Source organism: Solanum stenotomum, chromosome 9 (assembly GCF_019186545.1).
Source record: "Solanum stenotomum isolate F172 chromosome 9, ASM1918654v1, whole genome shotgun sequence".
In the NCBI taxonomy this organism is placed as follows: domain Eukaryota; kingdom Viridiplantae; phylum Streptophyta; class Magnoliopsida; order Solanales; family Solanaceae; genus Solanum; species Solanum stenotomum.
The window spans coordinates 20,541,724-20,566,116 of record NC_064290.1 but is presented as its reverse complement, the minus strand read 5'-3'; the positions used below and the strand labels follow the sequence as shown (position 1 = coordinate 20,566,116).

At 36.5% G+C, this 24,393-nt stretch overlaps 2 protein-coding genes across 2 annotated transcripts in view; one reads left to right on the top strand and one right to left on the bottom strand.

Moving 5' to 3' along the window:
- The window catches only part of LOC125876682 (WD-40 repeat-containing protein MSI4-like), a 1,104,907-nt gene that overhangs the window by 746,425 nt on the left and 334,089 nt on the right, over positions 1–24,393 (top strand). The window lies entirely within an intron of this gene.
- Positions 1–24,393, bottom strand: part of LOC125877356 (uncharacterized) — a 43,250-nt gene that overhangs the window by 7,839 nt on the left and 11,018 nt on the right. The window contains exon 2 of the mRNA XM_049558676.1: positions 3,449–3,571. Within this exon, the coding sequence (XP_049414633.1) occupies positions 3,449–3,571 (123 nt within the window). The remainder of the gene's footprint in view (positions 1–3,448; positions 3,572–24,393) is intronic.

Genomic DNA, 24,393 nt, shown 5'->3' with positions numbered 1-24,393 from the left:
CTAGTAAATTTTATGAATTCTCCATCAAAATAAAACAAAATAAAGTGATGGTGCACTTTATCTTTCAAAGTGATGTTGAGGTGGGTCATGTAAATATGTCAAATATAAAGATGTGACATGTATAAATGGTTATGGTCAACTCATGAAGAGATTGTGACTTGTAATAAACATTGTGAATGTTTGCACATTCTTGAAAGTGAATGTGTCAAAATATGAAGAAAAAAAAATATATGAATAAAAAAATATTAATGTATGGTTGGAAATATGACACAACTCACCTCTACAGGATGTTTGAGAGAAACAAATAAATTTTATTTGACAAAAATAGTCAATGGTCGTGTACGTATATACGTCATAAATATTATGATATGTTTATTATTAAGTACCTAAAGGGCAATAAGAAAGAAGTATTTTTTGCCTATAAGGTTGTGGCCATGACCAAAATAATATTATTGTATGGCAATACAAATTTGTCATTGGTTGTGTACATATGGTACGACAAAAGAAAAACAAGAAACATGTCTTGCTTATAATAATTTTAACCATGACAATAATAATATAACTTTCTCCTTGAAGGAGATATTCACCATACAAATGGTGTCATGAAATATGTGATAGTACACAAAATTAATTATAAGCTCTGACGAGTTGTGTTATTACCAGAGGAATAATATTGGGGTTGTAGTAAGTCTCAAAAGAAACTTTCTAAGTTTCAGATGAATGGAAAAGAAATATTGAGACTATAAATTATGAAAAAATTTAATATCTTTAGATTACTACAACCGAAGCGGGTTATATATATTTATGTAAAATATTACCCATGTTTTCCTCTTGTTTGTTGCACACAAACATGAACATGCTGATGAAATTACATGCAAAAATAAACTATAAGTGTACTGGAATAAAGATCAGTTGACATGATCGATTGGCCATTCCGATTAAAATATAATGAAAAAAAAATTGAGAATTCACATAGTTATATACTGAAGAAATAAAATATTCTTCAAGAATTCTCTTGAGTTGCTTATTCTCATTATAAATTATCATTGTACCAACTAAGATTGGAATTGTATTTCCTGAAATTATTTGGAACATATAAAAAGGTGAATATGGGCCCATTCACCTGCTATGTGGATCATTTGCAACTGTATGATAGATGCTTCTATGCAATGGTCTCATGTGCTTTGTTGTCGACTTACAAATTGGTGTTTGTAAGGTTGTTTGCTCGAATTGTTAAATTAAGAGCACAGTTCCAAACTATAAAATTATACTGATAATGCGGTTGGTTTAGCAGAAATTGTATGCCTCCAATTATAGCTAAATCATTAATTATGAGACAAATCTCCAAAAAAAGAAATTTGGTATGAGATGAATTTATTTAACATGTAACAACGCTTGTACGCATCAAGCCAACAAAGATCCCCTATCAAAATTGGTTCAGGGTCAGAAACCAAATAATTTTCATCAAAAATATTGAATGTACGGTTATGATTTTAATTGCTCCACCACGCACAAAGATAAATTTCAAAATAAGGTTGTGATGAATGTTAGATTTTCTAACATTAGGGGGAGACATGATTATCACGCCCCGAACCTACACCCCAGACGTGGCTGGCACTCGAAGACCATTACTGGCCCCAAGTGAACCCTTCGCCTAGCTTACTTAACTCAGCAGAACACTCTAAGTATGATTACAATGATCAAATGAATTTACTCAAATAACTTGATAATATAACTTAGAAGGTTAAAAGAATTAAACATTCAACTTGGCCAAAATGGCAACCTAAGTCTTAACTACAATAAAATGAGAAGACTAAAGGACTCATAACTGACTGTCTATGAAGCCTCTAAACAACGAGATAGATGTTGGGACAATCCCCACAACATCCTAATGAACTAAACTAGAAAGCGATTAAAAGAGTCCTCCGAAATGCGAGGAGGCTCACCATAGACTCTGAGTGCTCGAGCTGGATCAACGAGGCACTTGATGCTAATCCTGGTTACCTGCGTCTACATCATAAGAAGATGCAGGCCAACTGGTATCAGTACATTGAATGTACGAGTATGCGATTTGGAATGCTAAAACAACATAGGCTTGAAAGGGAATCTGAAAGAAATACTTACCTTGGCTCTTCTCAACTCATGAATACTTAACTGAACTCATTTCAATATAAAGAAGTTTAAAACAAGTGCAACATAAAGAAAAGTTGTTTAAAAATATGTTGTCAACTCTGAGTATATACAAGTATACAACATAACTCTTAAATGTATGTAAAAATATAATAAACTGATGTATATATAAATACAATAACTTATGTGGGAGTTTCTCTAACCGACAACCATCACTATGAGCCTAAGTGATGGTACAATGTTTTACCTCACGTTGCCAAGGACCGTCCTATACCTTGCCATCGGTATAGAACTACTAAGTGGATCCACTAGTGTATGCTAAATAGCACTAAGGAATCATCTAAAAAGTATGATCTTTTTTATGCCCCTGATGGCTACATGGTTTATGGGGGGCTTGAGTTAATATGAACTCGCGTCCCCATATCGATGCTCAATACTACTCCCAAAATATACTTATCTCATATGTTTTTAAAACAACTTCTTCTCTGGTTTGAGATAATTGCTCAAACTTAGCTTAAAAAGCTCTCTTGGAATCAATGTTCCCTTTTTATTGTTCAAAACTCTTTTGAAAATCTCAATTTCCTCTCATCTTAAATGTGAAAACATTTACTCCTGGAAATATTTAGTTCTCATATATCATTTTAAAGAAAATGAACTTTCCTTACTCTTTACTCAACTTCAAAACTTAAGTCTTACATCATAGTTAAAAGCATTTGCGAAAAACTTCTTGAAAAGACTCTGAGAACATCCTAGACTTGGCTCTTGACTTTCCTTGAATTTGAATATATGGATTCAAGGTTATGATTCATGTTTATGGATGATTTCTAGGTATTTAGAAGTCATTTAGAGTAGTTAGGATCAAAGGAAAGTGTTAATACAATTTAAAAGGACTTAAATAGACTAAATGACGAAAACTGGGTGAAAAACGCCGATCCAGGCGCGTCCCTGGCGCGCCGCGCTAGGCCCTAATTTAGTGGGGGTGCGCCGCCCCAGCCTCCTGGTGCTATGGGGGCGCGACGCGCCTGCCCTTTCGGACGAGTTTTTCAACTCGTTTTCTGATCTTAAATTGTTTTAAATCGATTACTTTTCTCAATATCTTCTTAGATTCAGATACCCAATGCATGTACACTAGAATCTAACTCGAAATAACTCTTAACAATTGCTAAAATGTCTCAGGAAAACCCATCAATCACATGTAAGTTCAAGAATGAAAACAATTCAAGAACATCAAATTCCAACTCTTTTAGAAAGAAAATCACTGAATTAAATATGCTTGGCGCGTGGGTGAATTAACCCGACGCTGTGTGATCTCGCATACCTTGTAGGGATCACCCCCGACGAATTCCACAAGCCAAACTTCAACGATCTTGAATGTTCTTGCTTCTTCTTCTCCTTTCTCCTTAGCCCTAGCGTCAAACCCAAATTCTAACTGGCTAAAAATCTGATTTGACCCATATCAGACTCTTAAAAATGGATTAAAATAATAGGGTAATGAAAAGACTAAAATACCCCTTAAAATTCCGAATTGGACATTTCCTTAATCCAACAACCCAACTTCCAAAGGGCATAACCCACTCATCCAAACTTGAAATTGCATAAACTTGGCGGCGTTGGAAAGATCATTCTAAGAGTTTTCCAACCGCATCTGGAACTACACCTAAATCAACTTGAGCTAGGAGTTATGGTCATTTGAATTTGAACAAAAACTCACTTTAACTTTCTTAAAATTTTTCAGATTTCCTTGTACTTTCAAAAAATGACTATTTCCAGATTTTTAACTTCTTTCTAGTTACGAGATGTTACAATATCTCCCCCTTGGGAACATTCGTCCTCGAATGAGATTACTCTTACTAGGCTTAGGGTGCAACATCAAACTCAAACACCCAACAAGAAAATGCAAACAAACAACATGCTCATTCATAAATTAGAGAGTACTAAGAAGAAAATTAGTACCTTGATCTACACTTTCTTCAGATTCAAAGAGATGTGGATATCTCTTCTTCATGTCCTCTTCAGCTTCCCAAGTTGCCTCTTCAACAAATTGGTTCCTCTAAAGGACCTTGACTGATGCTACCTCTTTTGTTCTCAACTTGCGAACTTGGCGATCTAGAATCTGGACAGGAATCTCCTCATAGGATAAGCTATCCTTGATCTCAATGTCTTCAGTTGATATGATCAATGAAGGATCACCCATGCATTTCTTCAACATGGAGATATGAAACACCAGATGAACCGCTGCTAGCTCTTGTGGGAGCTCCAACTCATAAGCTACATTGCCCATCCTTTTGGATATTCGATAAGGCCCAATAAACCAGGGACTAAGCTTCCCCTTCTTACCAAACCTCATAGCACCCTTAATGGGTGAAACTTTCAAATATACCCAATCATCTACTTCGAACTCTAATGCCCTTCTCCTAGCATCAGTATAGGATTTTTGACGACTCTATGCCGTTTTCAACCTTTTTTGAATCAATTTCACCTTTTCCATAGCATGGTGAACTAAATTTGGTCCTATCAACCCTGATTCACCAACTTCAAACCATCCAATAGGAGATCTAAATCTTCTCCCATAAAGAGCTTCATAAGGAGCCATTTGGATGCCAGAGTGGTAACTGTTGTTGTAAGCAAACTCAAAGAGAGGTAGGTGATCATCCCAATTCCCTTTGAAATCAATCACACAAGCCCTCAACATATCCTCTAAGGTATGAATAGTGCGCTCTGCTTGACCATCTGTCTGAGGGTGAAAAGCAGTACTCAAGTTCACCTTTGAACCCAAGCCTTTTTGGAATGACTTCCAAAACTGTCTAGTAAATTGCACACCTCTATCTGAAATAATGGAGACCGGAACCCCATGAAGTCTTACCACTTCTTGAATATATAGCTTAGCATAATCGTTTGCTGAATAGGTAGTCTTTACCTGCAAAAAGTTGGGTGATTTTGTCATTCTGTCGACAATCACCCAAATAGAATCATGCTGCCTACGAGACCTTGGTAACCTTACGATGAAGTCCATATTAATCATCTCCCACTTCCATTCCAGAAGTTCCATATTTTGCGCCAAACCACCAGGCCTTTGGTGCTCAACTTTCACTTGCTGGTAATTTGGACACTTAGCAACAAATTCTGCAATGCCTTTCTTCATGCTATTCCACCAATACACTTCTTGCAAATCGCGATACATCTTGGTGGAACCCGGATGAATGGAATATCTGGAGCTATGAGCTTCCTCCATGATCCTCTCTTGGAGTCCATCAACCATTAATACACACAACCTACCTTGATATCTCAATACACCATCTCCCCCTTGTTCAAAAGCTAATACCTTTTGTTTTTGAACATTTGCTTTCAACTCAAGCAAAATGGGATCTTGGTCTTGCTTTTCTTTAACTTCTGATACTAGTGATGATTCAACCCCATTCAGCACCACTACTTCTCCTTATGTGGAATCCATTAGTCGGACTCCTAAGCGTGCAAGTCTATGCACATCTTTCGCTAACTCTCTCTTTTCTTCATCAACATGGGCAGTACTACCCATAGACAACCTGCTCAAGGCATCAACAACAACATTAGCCTTACCTGGGTGATAAAGAATACTCATGTCATAATCCTTGAGTAATTATAACCACCTCCTTTGTTTGAGATTAAGCTTTTTCTGGGTGAACACATATTGAAGACTCTTGTAATCAATGAATACATCAACATGCACACCATACAAGTAATGACGCCATATCTTCAAAGCGAATATTACAACAGCCAACTCTAAGTCATGGGTGGGGCAGTTCTTCTCGTGAACTTTCAACTGTCTGGAGGCATAAGCAATAACTTTTCCATTTTGCATTAAGACACAACCCAACCCAACTCTAGATGCATCACATTACACCACAAAACCTTGAGTACCTTCCGGTAAGGTTAAAACTGGGGTAGTGGTCACCTCTTTTTCAATTCCTTAAAGCTTTTCTCACAAGCTTCAGACCATTGAAATTTCACTGTCTTCTGAGTCAACTTGGTCAAAGGAGACAAAATAGAAGATAATCCATTTATGAACCTTCTATAATAGCCAGCTAAACCCAAGAAACTCCAAATATCAGTTGGAGATGTAGGTCTAGGCCAATTCTGCACTGCCTCAATTTTCTGAGTATCAACTTTAATCCCCTCTCCATACACAATATGACCTAAGAATGCCACAGATTCAAGCTAAAACTCATACTTAGAGAACTTGGCATACAACTCCTTATCTTTCAAAGTATGAAGAACTATTCTGAGATGGCAAGCATGATCTTCTTCATTCCTTGAATAGATTACTATGTCATCAATGAAGACGATAACAAACATATCTAAATAAGGTTTGAAGACTCTATTCATAAAGTCCATGAACGCTGTTGGTGCATTAGTTAAACCGAATGACATGACCAGAAACTCATAATGACCGTAACGGGTCCTGAATATTTTCTTTGGAATGTCACATTCCCTTACTTCAATTGATGGTAACCTGATCTGAGGTCATTTTTTGAGAAATAGGAAACACCCTGAAGTTGATCAAAAAGATCATCAATTCTCGGAAGAAGATACTTATTCTTGATGGTAACCTTGTTCAACTGACGGTAATCTATACACATCCTAAGGAAACCATCTTTCTTTCTCACAAATAAGACTGGAGCGCCCCAAGGTGAGACACTTGGTCGAATGAAGCCCTTATCTAGGAGATCTTTCAACTGCTCTTTCAACTCTGCTAGTGCCATTCTGTATGGTGGAATAGAGCTAGGACGAGTATCTGGAAGAAGATCTATACCGAAGTCTATCTCTCTCTCAGGAGGGACTTCGGGAAGATCATCAGGAAAGACTTTTGAGAACTCTTTTACTACTGGAACTGACTGAATAAGAGGTACCTCAACACTTGAATCGTTAACTCGGACTAAGTGGTACACACACCCCTTAGAAACCAACCTCCTTGCATTATGGTACGAAATGAAACGACCCTTAGGCACTGCTGAACTGCTTTTCCACTCCAAGACTGGCTCATTTGGAAACTGAAACTTGACTACTTGAGTTTTACTATCAACTGAGGCATAACAAGCATGAAGCCAGTCCATACCAAGAATGACATCAAAATCTACCATGTCTAACTCAATTAAATCAGACATGGTACTCTTGTGATTGATGGAAAGTGGACAATCACGATAGACTCTCTCTACTAGAATAGACTCACCAATAGGCATAGAGACACTGAATGGTTCTCTAAGTTGCTCAGGAATAACATCAAAGTTCATAGCAAACATACGGAGTTACAAAAGATAAACTCGCTCCTGGATCTAGCAAGGCATAAACAGTAAAGTTAAAGACTCGAATAATACTAGTGACAACATCTGGAGAGTCCTCTTGCTCTCGGTGACTAGTGATTGCATAGAGGCGGTTTGCTCCTCCACCAGTACCGGAAGTAGCTCTTCTAGGTGCAGCCCTGTCTGGTGGAGCAACTAATGAAGACTAGGCTCTATTGCCCGAATTTCCACTACCTTGCTTATTCCTAGGACACTCTTTCATGAAGTGTCCCTCTTGCCCACACTTGAAACAACCTGTCTGGCCATCACGAGACTTACATGAGTGGTTTCTACCACACCTACCACATACATGAGCCCAATTACCTCCTTGTGCCACACTATCTTGAGACTGTACTGGTCTAGCTCTGAAGTTCGGTGAATTCTAGCCTTTATACTCACTTTTGTTTCTGGGTACAGGTGCACTAGCTGACGATGGTGCAGACCCGTTTTGCTTCTGAAAGGACAGACGATTCACACTACCCTTCTATTGCCCAGACTCATTCCCTGTCTTCGCTTTCTTATTTCTGAACTCTTCCCTGTCTCTCAGCTTTTCTTCCTCAACCTGCTGCACATAAACCATCAATTTGGATATGTCCATGTCACCTATTAACATCGTTTCCCTGCCCTCTTTGCTTGATAGACGGGCCAACCCAGCAACAAACAAACTCATTCTACTCCTTATGTCCTTAACCATTTCCGGAGCATAACGAGATAGTTGAGTGAACTTCAACACATACTCATGCACACTTAGAGAATCATGCTTAAGTGTAAGAAATTCCCGTACCTTAGCCTCTTTCAATTCTTGGGGAAAGAAACGTCCCAAGAAAGATTCCTCAAAACAGGCCCAGCTCGTAGGTGGTGCATCCTCAGCTCTACCCTCTTTCCACTGATCAAACCAAGTCTTAGCAACATTCTTCAGTTGATATGCAGCTAGCTCAACTCTCTCAGTATCAACAACATACATCACATAAAACACCTTTTTCAGTTCATCAACAAAGTTCTCTGGATTCTCAGAAGTGCTTGATCCAGTGAAACTTGGAGAATTTATCCTCAAGAACTCATGAATCCTTGAAGTGTCAGCCTCTTCTTGTCGAGCACCTCTCTGCTGCCCAACCTGGTTAGTCACAGGTTGACTCATCATCCTAATTGCTTCTCTGAATTCAACATTAGTGACTTCCCCTTGAGGTTGCACATCAGGTGCATTTGGCAACTCTTGCTCCTCAACATTACGCCCAGCAGGACGACCTCAGACAGCTCTTCGGGAAGGCATGATTATCTGAAACACGCGCAAGCATGAATTAGAAGCAACTTTTTAGAGATTAACTCTAACGCACGAAAAGAGTGGGAAAGAAGTGAAGGAATTCCTAAATGTTGCAGCCACCTAATTATAGATGTGGTGCGCTTCACACCGATAACTAGGACTCTACAGACACGGATTCATAGACTCCCTAGGATTCTTGAACTTTGTGCTCTGATACCAAGTTTGTCACGCCCCGAGCCAACACCCCGGACGTGACTAGCACTTGAAGACCATTACTGGCCACAAGCGAACCCTTGGCCTGGCTTACTTAACACAGCGAAAAAATGTAAGCATGATTACAATGATCAAATGAATTTACTCAAATAGCTTGATAATATAACTTAGAATGTTAAAGAATTAAACATTCAACTTGGCCAAAATGGCAACCCAAGTCTTAACATACTATAAAATGAGAAGAGTAAATGACTAATAATTGACTGTCCATGAAGCCTCTAAGCAACTGAGATGGATGTTGGGACAATCCCCACAACATCGTAATGAACTAAACTAGAAAGCGAATAAAAGAGTCCTCTGAAATGCAATGAGGCTCACCACAGACTCTGAGTGCTCAAGCTAGATCAACGAGGCGCTGGATGCTAATCCTGGTTACCTGCATCTGCATTATAAAATGATGCAGGCCAACTGGCATCAGTACATTGAATGTACGAGTATGCAAGTTGGAATGCTAAAATAACATAGGCTTGGAAGGGAATCTGAAAGAAACACTTACCTTGGCTCTTCTCAACTCATGAATACTTAACTGAACTCATTTCAATATAAAGCAGTTTAAAACAAGTGCAATATAAATAAAAGTTGTTTAAAACCATGTTGTCAACTCTGAATATATACAAGGATACAACACAACTCTGAAATATATGTAAAAATACTATAAACTAATGTATATAAAAAAACAATAACTTCTGTGAGAGCTTCTCTAACTGACAACCATCACTATGAGCCTAAGTTATGGTACAACGTTATACCTCACGTTGCCAAGGATCGTCCTATACCTTGCCATCGGTATAGAACCTGAACTACTAAGTGGATCCACTAGTCTATGCTAAATAGCACTAAGGAATCATCTAAAAAGTATGATCCTTTCTCCCCATAATGGCTACATGGTTTACGGGGGGCTTGAGTTAATATGAACTCGCGTTCCCATATCGTTGCTCAATACTACTCCAAAATATACTTAGCTCATATGTTTTTAAAATAACTTCTTCTCTGGTTTGAGATAATTGCTCAAACTTAGCTTAAAAAGCTCTGTGGGAATCAATGTTCCGTTTTTGCTGTTCAAAACTCTTTTGGAAATCTCAGTTTCCTTTCATCTTAAATGTGAAAACATTTACTCTTGGAAATACTTAGTTTCCATATATCATTTTAAAGAAAATGAACTTTTCTCTTACTCTTTGCTCAACTTCAAAACTTAAGTCTTAAATCAAAGTTAAAAGCATATGCAAAAGACTTCTTGAAAAGACTCTTAAAACATCCTAGACTTGGCTCTTGACTTTCCTTGAATTTGAATGTATGGATTCAAGGTTATGATTCATGTTTATGGATGATTTCTAGGTGTTTAGAAGTCATTTAGAGTAGTTAGGATGAAAGGAAATTGTGAATACACTTTAGAAGGACTTAAATGGACTAAATGACGAAAACTGGATGAAAAATACCGATTCGGGCGCGTCCCTGGCGCGCCGCGCCAGTCCCTAATTTACTGGGGCTCATTTTGGGTACACTTCAGGCGTGCCACCCAAGCCTCCTGGCGCTATGGGGGCGTGACGCGCCTGGCCCTCCCCAGGTGCGTCTGACGGGTTTTTCAACTCATTTTTTTTTATCCTAAATCATTTTAAGTCGATTTTTTTTCTTAATACTTTCTTAAATTCAGATACCCAACACATGTACACTAGAATCTAACTCGAAAAAAATCTTAATAATTGCTAAAACGTCTCAAGAAAACCCATTAATCACATGTAAGTTCAAGAATGAAAACAATTCAAGAACACAACTCAAGAACATCAAATTCCAACTCTTTTAGAATGAAAATCACTGAATTAAATATGCTTGGCGCATGTGTGAATTAACCCGACGCTATGTGATCTTGCATACCTTGTAGGTATCACCCCCGACGAATTCCACAAGCCATACTTCGACGATCTAGAACGTTCTTGCTTCTTCTTCCCCTTTCTCCTTAGCCCTAGCGTGAAAACCCAATTTCTAAAATTGACTAAAATCTGATTTGACCCATATTGAACTTCTAAAAACGTATTAAAATAATAGGGCAATGAAAAGACTAAAATACCCCTTAAAATTCCAGATTGGACATTTCCTTAATCCAACAGCCCAACTTCCAAAGGGCATAACTCACTCATCCATACTCGGAATCACGTAAACTTGGTTGTGTTGGAAAGATAATTCCAAGAGATTTCCAACCATATCTGAAACTACACCTAACTCATCTTGAGCTATGAGTTATGGTCATTTAAAGTTGACCAAAAACTCACTTTAACTTTCTTAAAATTTTCCAGATTTCCTTGTACTTTCCAAAAATGATTATTTTCAGATTTTTAACTTCTTTCTAGTTCTTTCTAGTTGCGGATGTTATAATGATATTGACAGCTGAAAATTATGTGTTAGGTTAATTATGAATTCTCTAGATCCTCGTTAAAAGAAAACGTTAACTTGAAGTTCAAGGGATAATTCATTTGCATAATGTTGCAAATCAATTGTCAGATAAATTTACTGACCCTGTGTTATAATTCAGCTGCAAATGCTCCAATGAGAAGTCCTTAAAGGATAGGGTGTGTGATATGCCTGAAGCATAATAGACCAATCGGTTCCAAATGTAAAACTCGTTGAAGAAGGAGAGGAAAAAATGATCAATATGGTCATGATAATGAGGCAAGTGCTATAAAAGAGCACCACGACATAACACTTTACAAAACCTTGGGAAAGGTCCAGGTACCTAAAAAATGATGAAAAATGTGGAGATCTTGATAAGTTATGTCATATTGGAATCGATATCAAATAACAATCGACAGTATCTTTGATATGAAGTAGCGCTCAATGATATAAATTGTGATTGGCCAATCATTTATCTGTCCACACTATATGATTGGCCAAGTAAAATGCATAATTCAAGTATATTTTATTTCACTTATAAAATGTTTTGGATTGATAGTCCATAAATCAAGGTATAATATCAGTAAGGTACAAATAAATTATTATGCGATGATATAACTGTAAGATATCAAGTACAGCTTGGGCCTTGGGGGATAAAGGTCTGTTGCAAAAATCCCGACATTATTAGAGATGTTTGAACTATGGTGGATGCAATGAGATTTGTTTATCTAGAAATATATGAAAACTTGAATGTATATAATGAATAAGTATCATGTCTAGCTAGACAATACTGAAGGTTATATGAAAATCCTTAAAGCAATCAAGGTGTCTAAAACATATAAAAGTTTAAACTTCAAGAATCCTTATATGGATTGAAATAATCAAGGAAGAAAAGGGTACATAAAGAATGACCCTAATTGTCTTTGCATTTTTATGAAAAAGGCAGGATCTGAATTTTTTATAATAGTTGTGTATGTGTCAAGACACAGACCGTCTGATTGGCACCCACACTAACCCTCCGGTGGGAGAACCATTACTACAACCTAATTAAGCAACTTAACGAAAACTAGAACATTTAAAGATACAAAAGAATGCTTAAATGACTAATGAAATATGGAGTTTCCATAAACTCCGAAAGCTTAACAAATCAACTAACATAACTATTGTGGAAATTTAACCCCTAGAACCTGAAAGTCATTACACCAAAACTCTGTAAACCAACAAATCAAAGGAAAAGGGGTGCAACCTCTAAACTAACATAAGCAAAGTCTAACTAAACAGTCTGAATCCGAAAATAGTGGACTAAACAAGGAAGGATCCATGAAAGCCTGGAAGAACTAGTTCACCCTTGAATCTAGTCTTCGATCAATGATCCCCTAGCTGAGGTCTATCAGTAGCCGCCTGAAGATTCTATGTACTCAATAAAGAATGAGCAAGTGTAGTATCAGTACACAACCACCGTGTACTGGTAGGATCACGCGGCCACCCCGGTAAGCGAAACATAGGCAAGCAATCACAACATAGTAAACACACATATACAGAATACATAGATCAATGTTCATTTCAAGAGCAACATATAGTTCCCAATATCAACGACAAATAGAAATAAAGGTAATAATCATAGTGGTCCTCTAATTGAACCCACACCAAAAATGTTAGTGTGTTGGAACGTGACAATCGATCTAATATACATGGATCGGAACGTATATATGTATCAGAACGTGACACCCGGTCCAAAGTATGTGTCGAAACATGACACCCGATCCAATATATATGTCAGAACGTGACACCCGATCAAGTCAACACAATCACAATCATACACATAATGAATAATACTCATAGTCATACAATCAAGTAATGAGTTCATGGTACGTAATCATTCATATACATATAATCATTTGCATTAGATTCGGTTTACATTCATTACTCTCATACATACATGCATTCAATGAAGAAATTACTGGCATATATCACACAAACAGGAAATCAAACCATCACCTACCTCGAAACCAAGCTAGAATCCTCCTAAGACACTTGAGCCTTCCTTTTCCAGATTCTTTCCGCTTGTTCTTGGTCTAAACAAGTAATTTAACACAAGGATCAATAAACAAGGCCTAATTTACCCGGATAATAAACAATCTATAAATCCATGGCCATCCCAAGATCCTATTATTCAATTAAGGCTTTTCCCATCATTAACTTCAGGCCAAAACCCTCCCCCAATGATAATTACCCAAGAATCTAAGTTCTACGGATCGAATTATGGATTAGGGGAGTAATAATCTTACTTTTTGCGCTAGAAGAAGTGGGAATCTATCAAGAAATAGCCCTGGGTCGTCCCTTAGCTCTCATGAAAGAAGGTTTGCATAAAATAATGAATTTACGGTTTTTCCCCGATTTAAGTAGCGATTGTCTTGCCATAGTGGGACCCAACCCGCCATAGCGGCCCCACCCTGGCGGAACTAACCAGCTCTGGCGGCTTGCACGGAAACAGAAAGTCTGAATTTGAGTTCCAAACACCCATTTCACAACACACCTTCAAACCTTGACGTTCTAAAACTACCCCTTCACGCTAAGATCAATTTTGGGAGTTCTACTCGCCCGAATTCAATTTCGTAAAGTCGTACGAGCTCCTTAACGTCTTAGCTATCTACTCATGTGATCAAATTCATAATTAGATCCCCTATTCATTACCAGATTTCCCTAAACCTCACCTGATTCTGATTTTTTCCAAATCTGGACTAGGCTACAATTTTCCAAGTCACTACTCAAAAGTTTTCTGGCCCAAATTTTTTCCCCATTGACTTTTCCATAACGACGGGAACAAGTTGTTACAATAGATACTAATTTACCCATCACTCATCCCCGAGTGATAAACTAGGAGAACTGGGTAAGGCAAGAGTAGAGTAGCATCTGAATCATCGAATAGCTGGGGATACTTGTCTCGCATGTCCTTTTCGGTTTCCCAAGTAGCTTCCTCAACTGGATGATGCTTCCATTGAACTCCCACAAAATTTATCCCTTTGGTCCTCATGATACTTCTTCAACGTGTACACATAGAACACTAGATAGACTCCAGAGAATCTAGGGGGTTATGGCCAATCTATAAGCCACTGCCCTACACAGTCAAGGATCATAAGTGGTCCAGTGTATCGAGGACTAAGATTTCCCTTCTTGCTGAATCTTATCACCCCTTTCATGGGTGATACTTTTAGAAAAACTTGCTCACCAATCTAAAATGTCATGTCCCTTACCTTGTGGTCTGCATATATTTTCTGTCAACTCTTGACTGCTAGAAGCTTAGCTTGGATGCTTCTCACCTTATCTTGAGCATATTTCACCAAATCAACTCCCCTAAGGGTTTCACATCTCCAACCTCAATCCAACCAATTGAATACCTACACATCATCCCATACAATTCCTCAATGAATTCATCTCAATACTCGAGTGATAAATAATGTTGTATGGAAACTTAACTAACAACAAAGGCGATTCCCAACAACCACCAAAGTTGATTGTACACCCGTCTGCAACTTGTTATCAAGGACCTTGACACAATCATCAGGATGAATCCTTTCACACTTAAGCATGATTAAATTCCAAATCAATACTTGCTTAGAAGTGAACTTGAACCAACCAAGACACACTCGTAATACCCAAACAATCATAGTTCTTAACAACATTTTCTTCCCACAAAAGTGAAAACATCCGTGAGCATAGCTAGTGCATCATACTCACAACGATGTACAAAATGAAATAGATGGTCACATAAAAATTTAAGAAATAATTATTGAATAGCACTAAAGGTCTTCTTCTAAAGAGCCGATACCAGCCCTTTCCATTCAGTTGACTCCACATACTCTTCACATCATTCCACTGAAGCCCACACTCTCAATACTACAACCATCATAAGCACTCCGACCATTTACCTTACTATAAACCAACACTTCTAAATTAAAACCTTTCTTAGGTACTTAACAATCAACAGTAATAAACTTTACCACTTAACCCAGGTGTAAGTCCTTACAAATGCTCAATACCTGATACAATTGATCATTTCTCACCTTGCCAACTCATACCTTGACAAAATATATCACCACGAATGTAGATTTATAATAAAAAATCTGAATTGTAAATTCAACTATATAACACAATCCCCTTATCTATCAACATTAGCTTTTACCTTGAAAATTTTTATGAATTCATGGATTTTTGTTTATCATTGATCGCATCTCCATCAATCTTACAATATCATTCGCTAAAACTTCAATCATACTCATTACTAAACTCAAAAAAAAAAACAAAGCACTTATCATCACACTCGAGCTAATGTCTGTACACTTATTTCTCAAGTCTTTTCCAATAGTTTTTAACCAATTTACTGGACTCGTGACACTATTACCATAGCCATAACAAACAAATAAATCCACACGTCTCTGAACCCAATTCTCTACCCCTGTGAAGATACCTCTTTAACCTTTGCAATCAAATAAAATATTCTTGCTCTCGCCTCTCTCTAAAGGTTGTACTACATCCCGCTATTTTTTCTTCATTATGACTCTAGCTCTTTTAAATTCTATTCGAGTGGTGTCCCACCATCTCTTAAAACCTTCCATACAACCATGTTACTCACCAAATATTAGGAAACTACAACCTTAGATACTCGCAAGTCGTAATTACTATACAAAAATTTCTTAACCAACAACCTTATTATATAGTTGCATCCCATCACAATCCATCACGAACTCTTATTACCATTATGCTCAGTCTGCCCTGATTATCACTACAAAGTCAACCTTTTAATCAACGTGACACCTCAAACTTAGGTGTACCCCTCAAATTTAAGGACTAACCCAATTTTATACGCATTTTCTTACTAAAATCTTCAATTTCCTTCACCCAAGTATACTCAATGAGACTTTTTTATCCATAAGCTTGTCATTCCGGTATCAATCCACTATTTTATGACTTAAGATAAAATCACAAAATCCTCATACTACCATCATTAATCTTAACAAACAAGACAGGAGCACCCCACGGGGAAGCACTAGGACGGATGGAACCTTTATCAAGAAGCTTCTGGATTTGAGCTTTAAGCTCTCTCAATTTTGCCGGAGCCATGCGATAAGGAGGAATGGAGATGGGGGCGAGTGTCAGGTTCCAAGTCAATGCAGAAATCTATATCTCTATCCGAAGGCATACTAGGAAAATTGGTAGGAAACACTTTCTTGAATTCAGACACTAAAGGAATAGACTTAATAGAGGGAGGCTCAATATCAACCTCTCGAATATGAGCCAAATATGCCAAACACCTCTGCCTCACCAGTTTCCTTGCCCGAATGGAGGATATGACCTTAGCTGGCTTAGGCATGTACACCCATTCCCACTCTAACTATTCCCTACCCGGGATCTCTATAGTGACAGACTTAGCATTACAATTAACCACAACAAAATAGGGGGGACAACCAAGTCATGCCTAAGATTATATCAAAGTCAGTCATATCCAAAATAACCAAGTCAGCCCAAGTCTAAAAACTCATAAACAAAACAGGATAATCACGATACATATGGTGACTATGACAGACTCTCAAACTGGGGTAGAAACATGGATGGGGGCATCAAGCACATCAGAAACCGCATCAAATCCCAAGGCAGATATAACGGACACATATGAATAAGTAGAAACTAGATCAAACAAAATAGTAGCCATTCAGTCACAGACAAGAATATCACTTGTGATCACTACATCAGACACCTCAACCTCGATCTAACCCGAAAAGACATAAAATTGAGCTATGTCATCTTGACGGGCAACCTCCTTGCCTGGCGGAACTGCTCCCCCACCTGTATTACCATTTCCCTAGTCTCCACGACCTCGTTGATTTCCTCCTCATATGCACAGGTTCTCCACAATTGTAATACACTTAAAAACTTAACCAAGTAAGCATCGCTGTTATTGTAGTAGTCGTATCATGACCCTCTTTGATATACACTCAATCTAGGAAATCATAATTGAGATTCGAACCTATATTGTCACAACATAATTTCATCATTTATTAAGCAACACATACATGTTATGACAACAATACTAAATGCATTTCCAAAGTAATGGTGTTCATTATCTTGCCTTCCCTTACAAAACTTATTGAATGTTGTCACCTTGGCAAAGTCTTCTGACTTCACCCCCTTCTACCACTGTCACAAAATCAACCACTTCCTGAAAAGATTTTGCTAAAGCAGCCCCTTATAAGCTTGAATCTACAAATCTGACCTTAATCCCTTCACAAAATGACAAATTTGCTCTTCTAGACTGAAGCAAAGTAGAGTACCACATTTGGATAAAACACAAACCTTTGCCTTAAAGGTTGCAGAAAATGTATTATGTTACTCTATATTAAGGAACTCATCTCTCCTCCTATCCCTCAAAGTTCAGGGTATATACTTCTCCATACAGAAAGCTATAAAATGTTTCCCTAGTCATGAGTAGTGCGTTTACTAGTCAGCACTGAACATGAGACCACCACCACATTTTTGTGTCTCCCTTGAACTGGCAAATCATAAACTCAACGCCAAATCTCTCTACCGTATCCATCTTATAAAGCAAACCATGACAATCAACAAGAAAATTATAAGAATCTTCAGATTCAGTACCCATGAAGAATGAAGGTTTCAACCTTAAGAACATAATAAAAACCTCATGTTTGTCACTAGTCATTACATGCCCACATTGAATTGGGGAAACATGCTTATTTGGAAGGACACATCCTCTCTTGCTAGTGTTAGTGTTACCACTTCGGTTGCTCTAATATGACCATAGAGTAAATGAGAGATACCAATTAGTATCACCCACATACCAATTTGTATCACCGAGATACCAATTGGATTCAAGTAATAGCACGAAGAATGAAAGGAATTATTTTTCCTAAAGTCCTACAGCCTCTCGAAGAAAAGTATAGACGTCACTATACCATTTCGAGAGACTCTACTGGACTCATTTTGGTACAATGAAATCAACGAACCTGGGGCTTTGATACCAACTTTGTCACGACCCAAACCGTTGTGATTGACACCCACACTAACCCTCCGATAGAAGAACCATTACTACAACTCAACTAAGCAACTTAACGAAAACTAGAACATTTAAAGATACGAAAGCATGTTTAAATGACTATTGAAATATGGAGTTCCCATAAACTCCGAAAGTTTAACAAATCAGTTAACATAAATATTGCGGAAATTCAACTCCTAGAACTTGAAAGTCAATGTACCAAAACTCTGTAACCAACAAAACTAAGGAAAAGGGGTGCAACCCCAAAACTAACATAAGCAAAGTCTAACTAAACAGTCTGAGTTTGAAAAGAGTGGACTAAACAAGGAAGGATCCATGGCAGCCTGAAAGAACTGGCTCACCCTTGAATCCGGTCTTTGATCAATGATCCCCTAGTTGAGGTCTATCAGTAGCCGCCTGAAGATGCCCTGTACTCAACAAAGAACGAGCAAGTGTAGTATTAGTACATAACCACAATGTACTGGTAGGATCACGCGACAACCCCAGTAAGCAAAACATAGGAAAACAATCACAACACAGTAAACACACAGATACATAATACATTTCAGTTTATATTTCAAGAGCAACATACAGTTCCCAATATCAACGACAAATAGACATGAATGTAATAATTACAGTGGTCCTCTCATTGAACCCACACCCAAACTGTTAGTGCATCGGAATGTGACACCCGATCCAATACACATGTGTCAAAATGTGACTCCCGATCCAATATATGTGTCAAAATTTGACACTCGGTCCAATATATGTGTCAAAACATGACACTCGATTCAATATATGTGTCAGAACGTGACACACGATCGAGTCAGCACAACCACAATCACAATCACACCCATAATGAACAATACTCAAAGTCATATAATCAAGTAATGGTTTCATGGCATGTAATCATTCATATACATATACTCATTTATATTAGATTCGATTTACATTCCTTATTCTCATACATGCATGTATACAACGAAGCAATTCCGGCATATATCACACAAACAGGAAATCAAACTATCACCTACCTTGAAACCAAGCTTGAATCCTTATAAGGCACTTAAGCCTTCCTTTTCCAGATTCTTTCCTCTTGTTCTTGGTCTAAACAAGTAATTTAACGCAAGGATCAATAAACAAGGCCTAATTTACCTGGATAATAAACAATCTACAAATCTATGGCTATCCCAATATCCTATTATTCAATAAGTGATTTTCCCACCATTAACTTCAGGCCAAAACCCTCCCCCAATGATAATTACCCAAGAATCTATGTTCTACGGATCGAAAAACAGATTAAGGGAGTAATAATCTTACCTTTTGCGCTAGAAGTCGTGGGAATCTATCAAGAAATAGCCCTGGGTCATCTCTTAGCTCTCAATAACAAAGGTTTACATAAAATAACAAATTTGGGGCTTTTCCCCAATTTAAGTCGTGACTGTCCCACCACAACGGGACCCAACCCGCCACAGTAGCCCCGCTCGAGTGGAACTAACCCTGCTTTGGCGGCTTGCACAGAGACAGAAAGTCAGAATTTGAGTTCCAAACTCCCATTTCACAACACACCTTTAAACCTTGGCGTATGAAAACTCTCCCTTCACGCTAAGATCAGTTTCGAGAGTTCTACTCATCCGAATTCAATTTTGTAAAGCCGTACGAATTTCTTAACGTCTTAGATATCTACTCATGTGATCAAATTCATAATTAGATCTCCCCAATTCATTGCCACATTTCCCTAGACCTCACCTGACTTGGATTTTATCCAAATCTGGACTAGGCTACTATTTTCCAAGTCATTACTCAAAAGTTTTCTGGCCACAATTCTTTCTCCATTGGATTTTCCATAACGACGGGAACAAGTCATTACAGTACATTGATGACTTGAACATTATTAACACTCTTAAAGAGCCTTCAAAAGCTATTGAGTGTTTGAGAAGGGAATCTATGAAAAGATTCTGGAAAGACAAAATTTTGTCTTGACCTACAGATTGAGAATTTTACGCATGAAATATTTGTCCATCAATCAACATATATAGAAAAGTTTTGATGCGATTTTATATGGATAAATCATAATCATTGAGTACCCCAATGATTATGAGATCGCTTGACATAAATAAAGATTCACTTTGATCTCAAAAGAAGGATGAAGAGCTTCTTGGTGATGAAACTCCATATCTTAGTGCAATCAAGGCACTAATGCATCTTGCTAACAATACTCGACCATATATCTGTTTTGCAGTAAATTTACTGGCAAGATTCAGTTTCTCTCCAACAAAAGGACATTGAAATGGTGTTAAGCACATACTTGAATATCTTCGAAGGACCATAGACATGGGTTTATTCTATTTCGAGGAATCCAAGTCAAAACTGATTGGTTACGCAGATGTAGAATATTTATTTGATCCGCATAAAGCTCTATCTAAAACACGCTATTTGTTTACATGTGTAGGCGCAATAATATGTTGGTGATCAATGAAGGAAACGTTGGTAACCACTTCTTCAAACCATGTAGAAATAAAAGCCCTCCATGAAGCAAGTTGGAGTGCGTTTGGTTGAGATCAATGATACACCATATTCAGGAAATGTGTGATATTTCTTTGAAAAAGAATATACCAACTACAATGTACGAAGATAATCAACTGCAAATCAAAGTGTCCACAAGATGATTGTTGTTATGAACAAGTTCAATGAGTAATTTACTTACAGCAACGAGTCACAAATAGAGTGATTTTCAAGAATCTATTCGGCTAAGCTCAAAGCCTCATCATATCCATGAAACCAGATAATGATATATCGGGATAAGTTCAATCATGCAACATCTTAGTGAATGTGATTTGAGCACAAAGACACTATCAATATTTGAGAAGTTGATATATAAGATTGGATGACATCATAACAAGAAATTAAGTGATGTTTTAATCACGGGGAGTGTAAGACGCATTGCACTCTTTTTTCCTTGATCGAGGTTTTGTCCCACTGGTTTTCTGGCAAGGTTTTTAATGAGTAAGGTTTTAACGAGGCACATAATCAATGGACATCCAAGGGGGAGCGTTATAAATCGATTACATTGTGTGGATCATCCATTATATTTACTCAACAATTAATTGGATTCATGTATGGGTGCTTCCAAGGTGATAAGAACCTTAAGGGATAACTATGCATCTAATAGTTTGGTGACCATTGGGAGTGATATCTCAACACTATAAATAGAGACATCACTTACCATTTGGAATACACAATTGAATAAGAAGAAAAGTCTTCTCCTACATCTACTTCTCTTGAATTCTTCTCTTTATACTTATATTGCTTTGAACTTGATTTTATAACACTATAAAATAATTAGTTTAAAATAAGAGAAAACACATAAACATAAAAACCCTGAACTTGGCAGCACAACTTACTATACCACTTAAACTTTACGGATGTTTAAACACCCCTTAATAACTTTCGAGTGAATTGTATCATCCTGAGAGTATAATATCACTCTCAGCCGCCACATTATAGCCATGTAAGCACCACATCACAACTATATAAGCACCACCCCATTAAATTTGTTTTTATTTTTTTGTTTATTCACCTTTTTCCTTAAACACTTTTTAAAATTCATTACTAATCAATTAATTAATTAATTATAAAATGCATTTTCATAAATCAAAATTTAAAATGTGGAGCCATTTTCATTAATTTTAAATATTTTTAACAAGTGGACCCCACTTCTTAAATACCTTCTCTTCTATACAAATTAATTAATTAACTAGAAAGAATAATTTCTAAAATCAAAGTTTAAAATGTTGAAACCATTTTCATTAATTTAAATATTTTTAACAAGTGGACCCCACTTCCTAAATTTATCCTCTTCTACGCCCCTTCCTCTCTTTCTTCCTCGTTAATTTTCACCATTTCCGGTCTTCACTGTAAAAAATTCCGTCCATTTTCAACCTTAATTGGTTGTCTTTTTCTTACAATTCACTATTTTTTGGAAAATAATAGCATACTAACTTTTTCTTCTTCAAACTCTTTCCCTCCCCACCCTACTCCCACAAATCTGCCATTGGGAGAATGAATTTTTTTGAAAGTAAATTTTATTTTACGATTCAAATTAAAAATGAAATTGTATAAGAAAGTTGATAGACCCACATTTTATCCATCACAGCTAATATAAATTAAAATGGGTCACTCAAACAACAACAAAGTTTATATTTGTGAAATCGACATTAAAAATATGATGTTGGTGTTTGGATTTTGTGGATTACTAAAGGGCTGGTGGAATAGAAGTAGGTGCAGAGGTGAATGATAAATATGAAGAAAGAACTGGCCAATATGAAAGAAGAAAGGTATAAGAATGCTTCAATGGAGAAGAAAGTATTTGGGGAAGACAACAAAATAAATAGAGAGAAAAATAAATATTTTTTTAAAAATCAGACCCACAAATTTTATTTACCTCTAAATTAGAAATTTTACATATTTTTAAAAAAGTTAAATTTATAAAAAAAATATTTAAAATATTAGTTATATACTAGCCAATAAAAAATGACATGTGTACAATTTTATAATTTAGTTTTTTTCATTTTTCACTTGCTTTTAGGAGAGTGGATTCACTCTCTCTACCACGTCACCCCTTAGGGGTACTTAATTCACTCGAAAGTTATTAAGGGGGTATTTAAACGTTCGCATAGTTAAAGTGCTAAAGTAAGTTATGCTGCCAAGTTCGGAAGGGGGGGGGGGGTATGTGTTTACTCTTAAAATAAATATAGTCGTGTTATATTTACATAGAAAATAGTAAAAAATTAAAGGAAGTATACACTGGCTATACAATATAGTTAGCCAAAAGTCATAGAAAGTATATACTAACTATACAATATAGCTCACTTATACATGAGCCATATACTTACTATACATTATGATATACTCAAAAAGCTGAAATATAACTTCAATATAATGAAGTATACATTGATTATTTAATTTAGATCGACTTAAAATCACATCTATATAGTCCTAAATTTTAGATATGAAATTTTCTCGATGTTTCGAGTCTTTTGATACATGGTTCACTCAAAACGATTCAATAAGGAGAAGAAAAAAAAGGAAGGTGGTGGAGGAGAATGAAGAACAAGGACAAGCATAAGACGATGGTAATGGGGGTCTACAAAAGCATGACCATTATTTTTTGTAATAAAGTTAACTGAGGGTCTTCTTGGTTAATTATCATAAGATTTTATTTATTTTTTCTAAATTAAATGATAATTTTATTATATCACCATAATTATTAAAGTCTCTTACTTATAGGAAAATGAATACTCTCTCCATTCACTTTTAATTGTCATAATTTCTTTTTTAGAGTTAAATTATAAGAACTTTGACTAACATTTTCTAATGTATTTTTTCATCATATTGATATGGAAAAAATTGTAATTTATAGTACTTTCATAGCTTTTTAATATCTAAATTTTTTACTTAAAATATTGAATTAATGTGATCTAATTTAACTTTGAAAATTAGTCAAATTGACTTTCAAAAAGCCCAATATGTCAATTAAAAGTATACGGAGAAAGTAGTAATTAACAACAATATATATAGATATAAAGGAGAAACATAGACAAGGTGATGTGACACCTCTCTATGGTCTCCATTCATATTTATCTTTTTTCTCTTCTTCTTTTTTGACATTTTTTCTTCATTTAATTGTTTATTTTACTTTTAATATCTCATAAAGTCTTTATATTCAATTACTCAACCTTTCACCTCCCACTATAATATATCTTGTTTATTAGATATGATATGAATATATTTATAACTCTCATAATTTTAAACTTTTCATATTCATAACCCTTAAATATTAAGAGTCTGTTTGACATTGTTGTTGGGAGACCAAAAGTTCTTTTTTTGAGAAAAAAAAACATTTATTTTGAGAAATTAAATGTTTGACAAATTCTTAAAAGTGCTTTTAAATGCAAGCAAAAGCAATTTCTCTGTTGTTG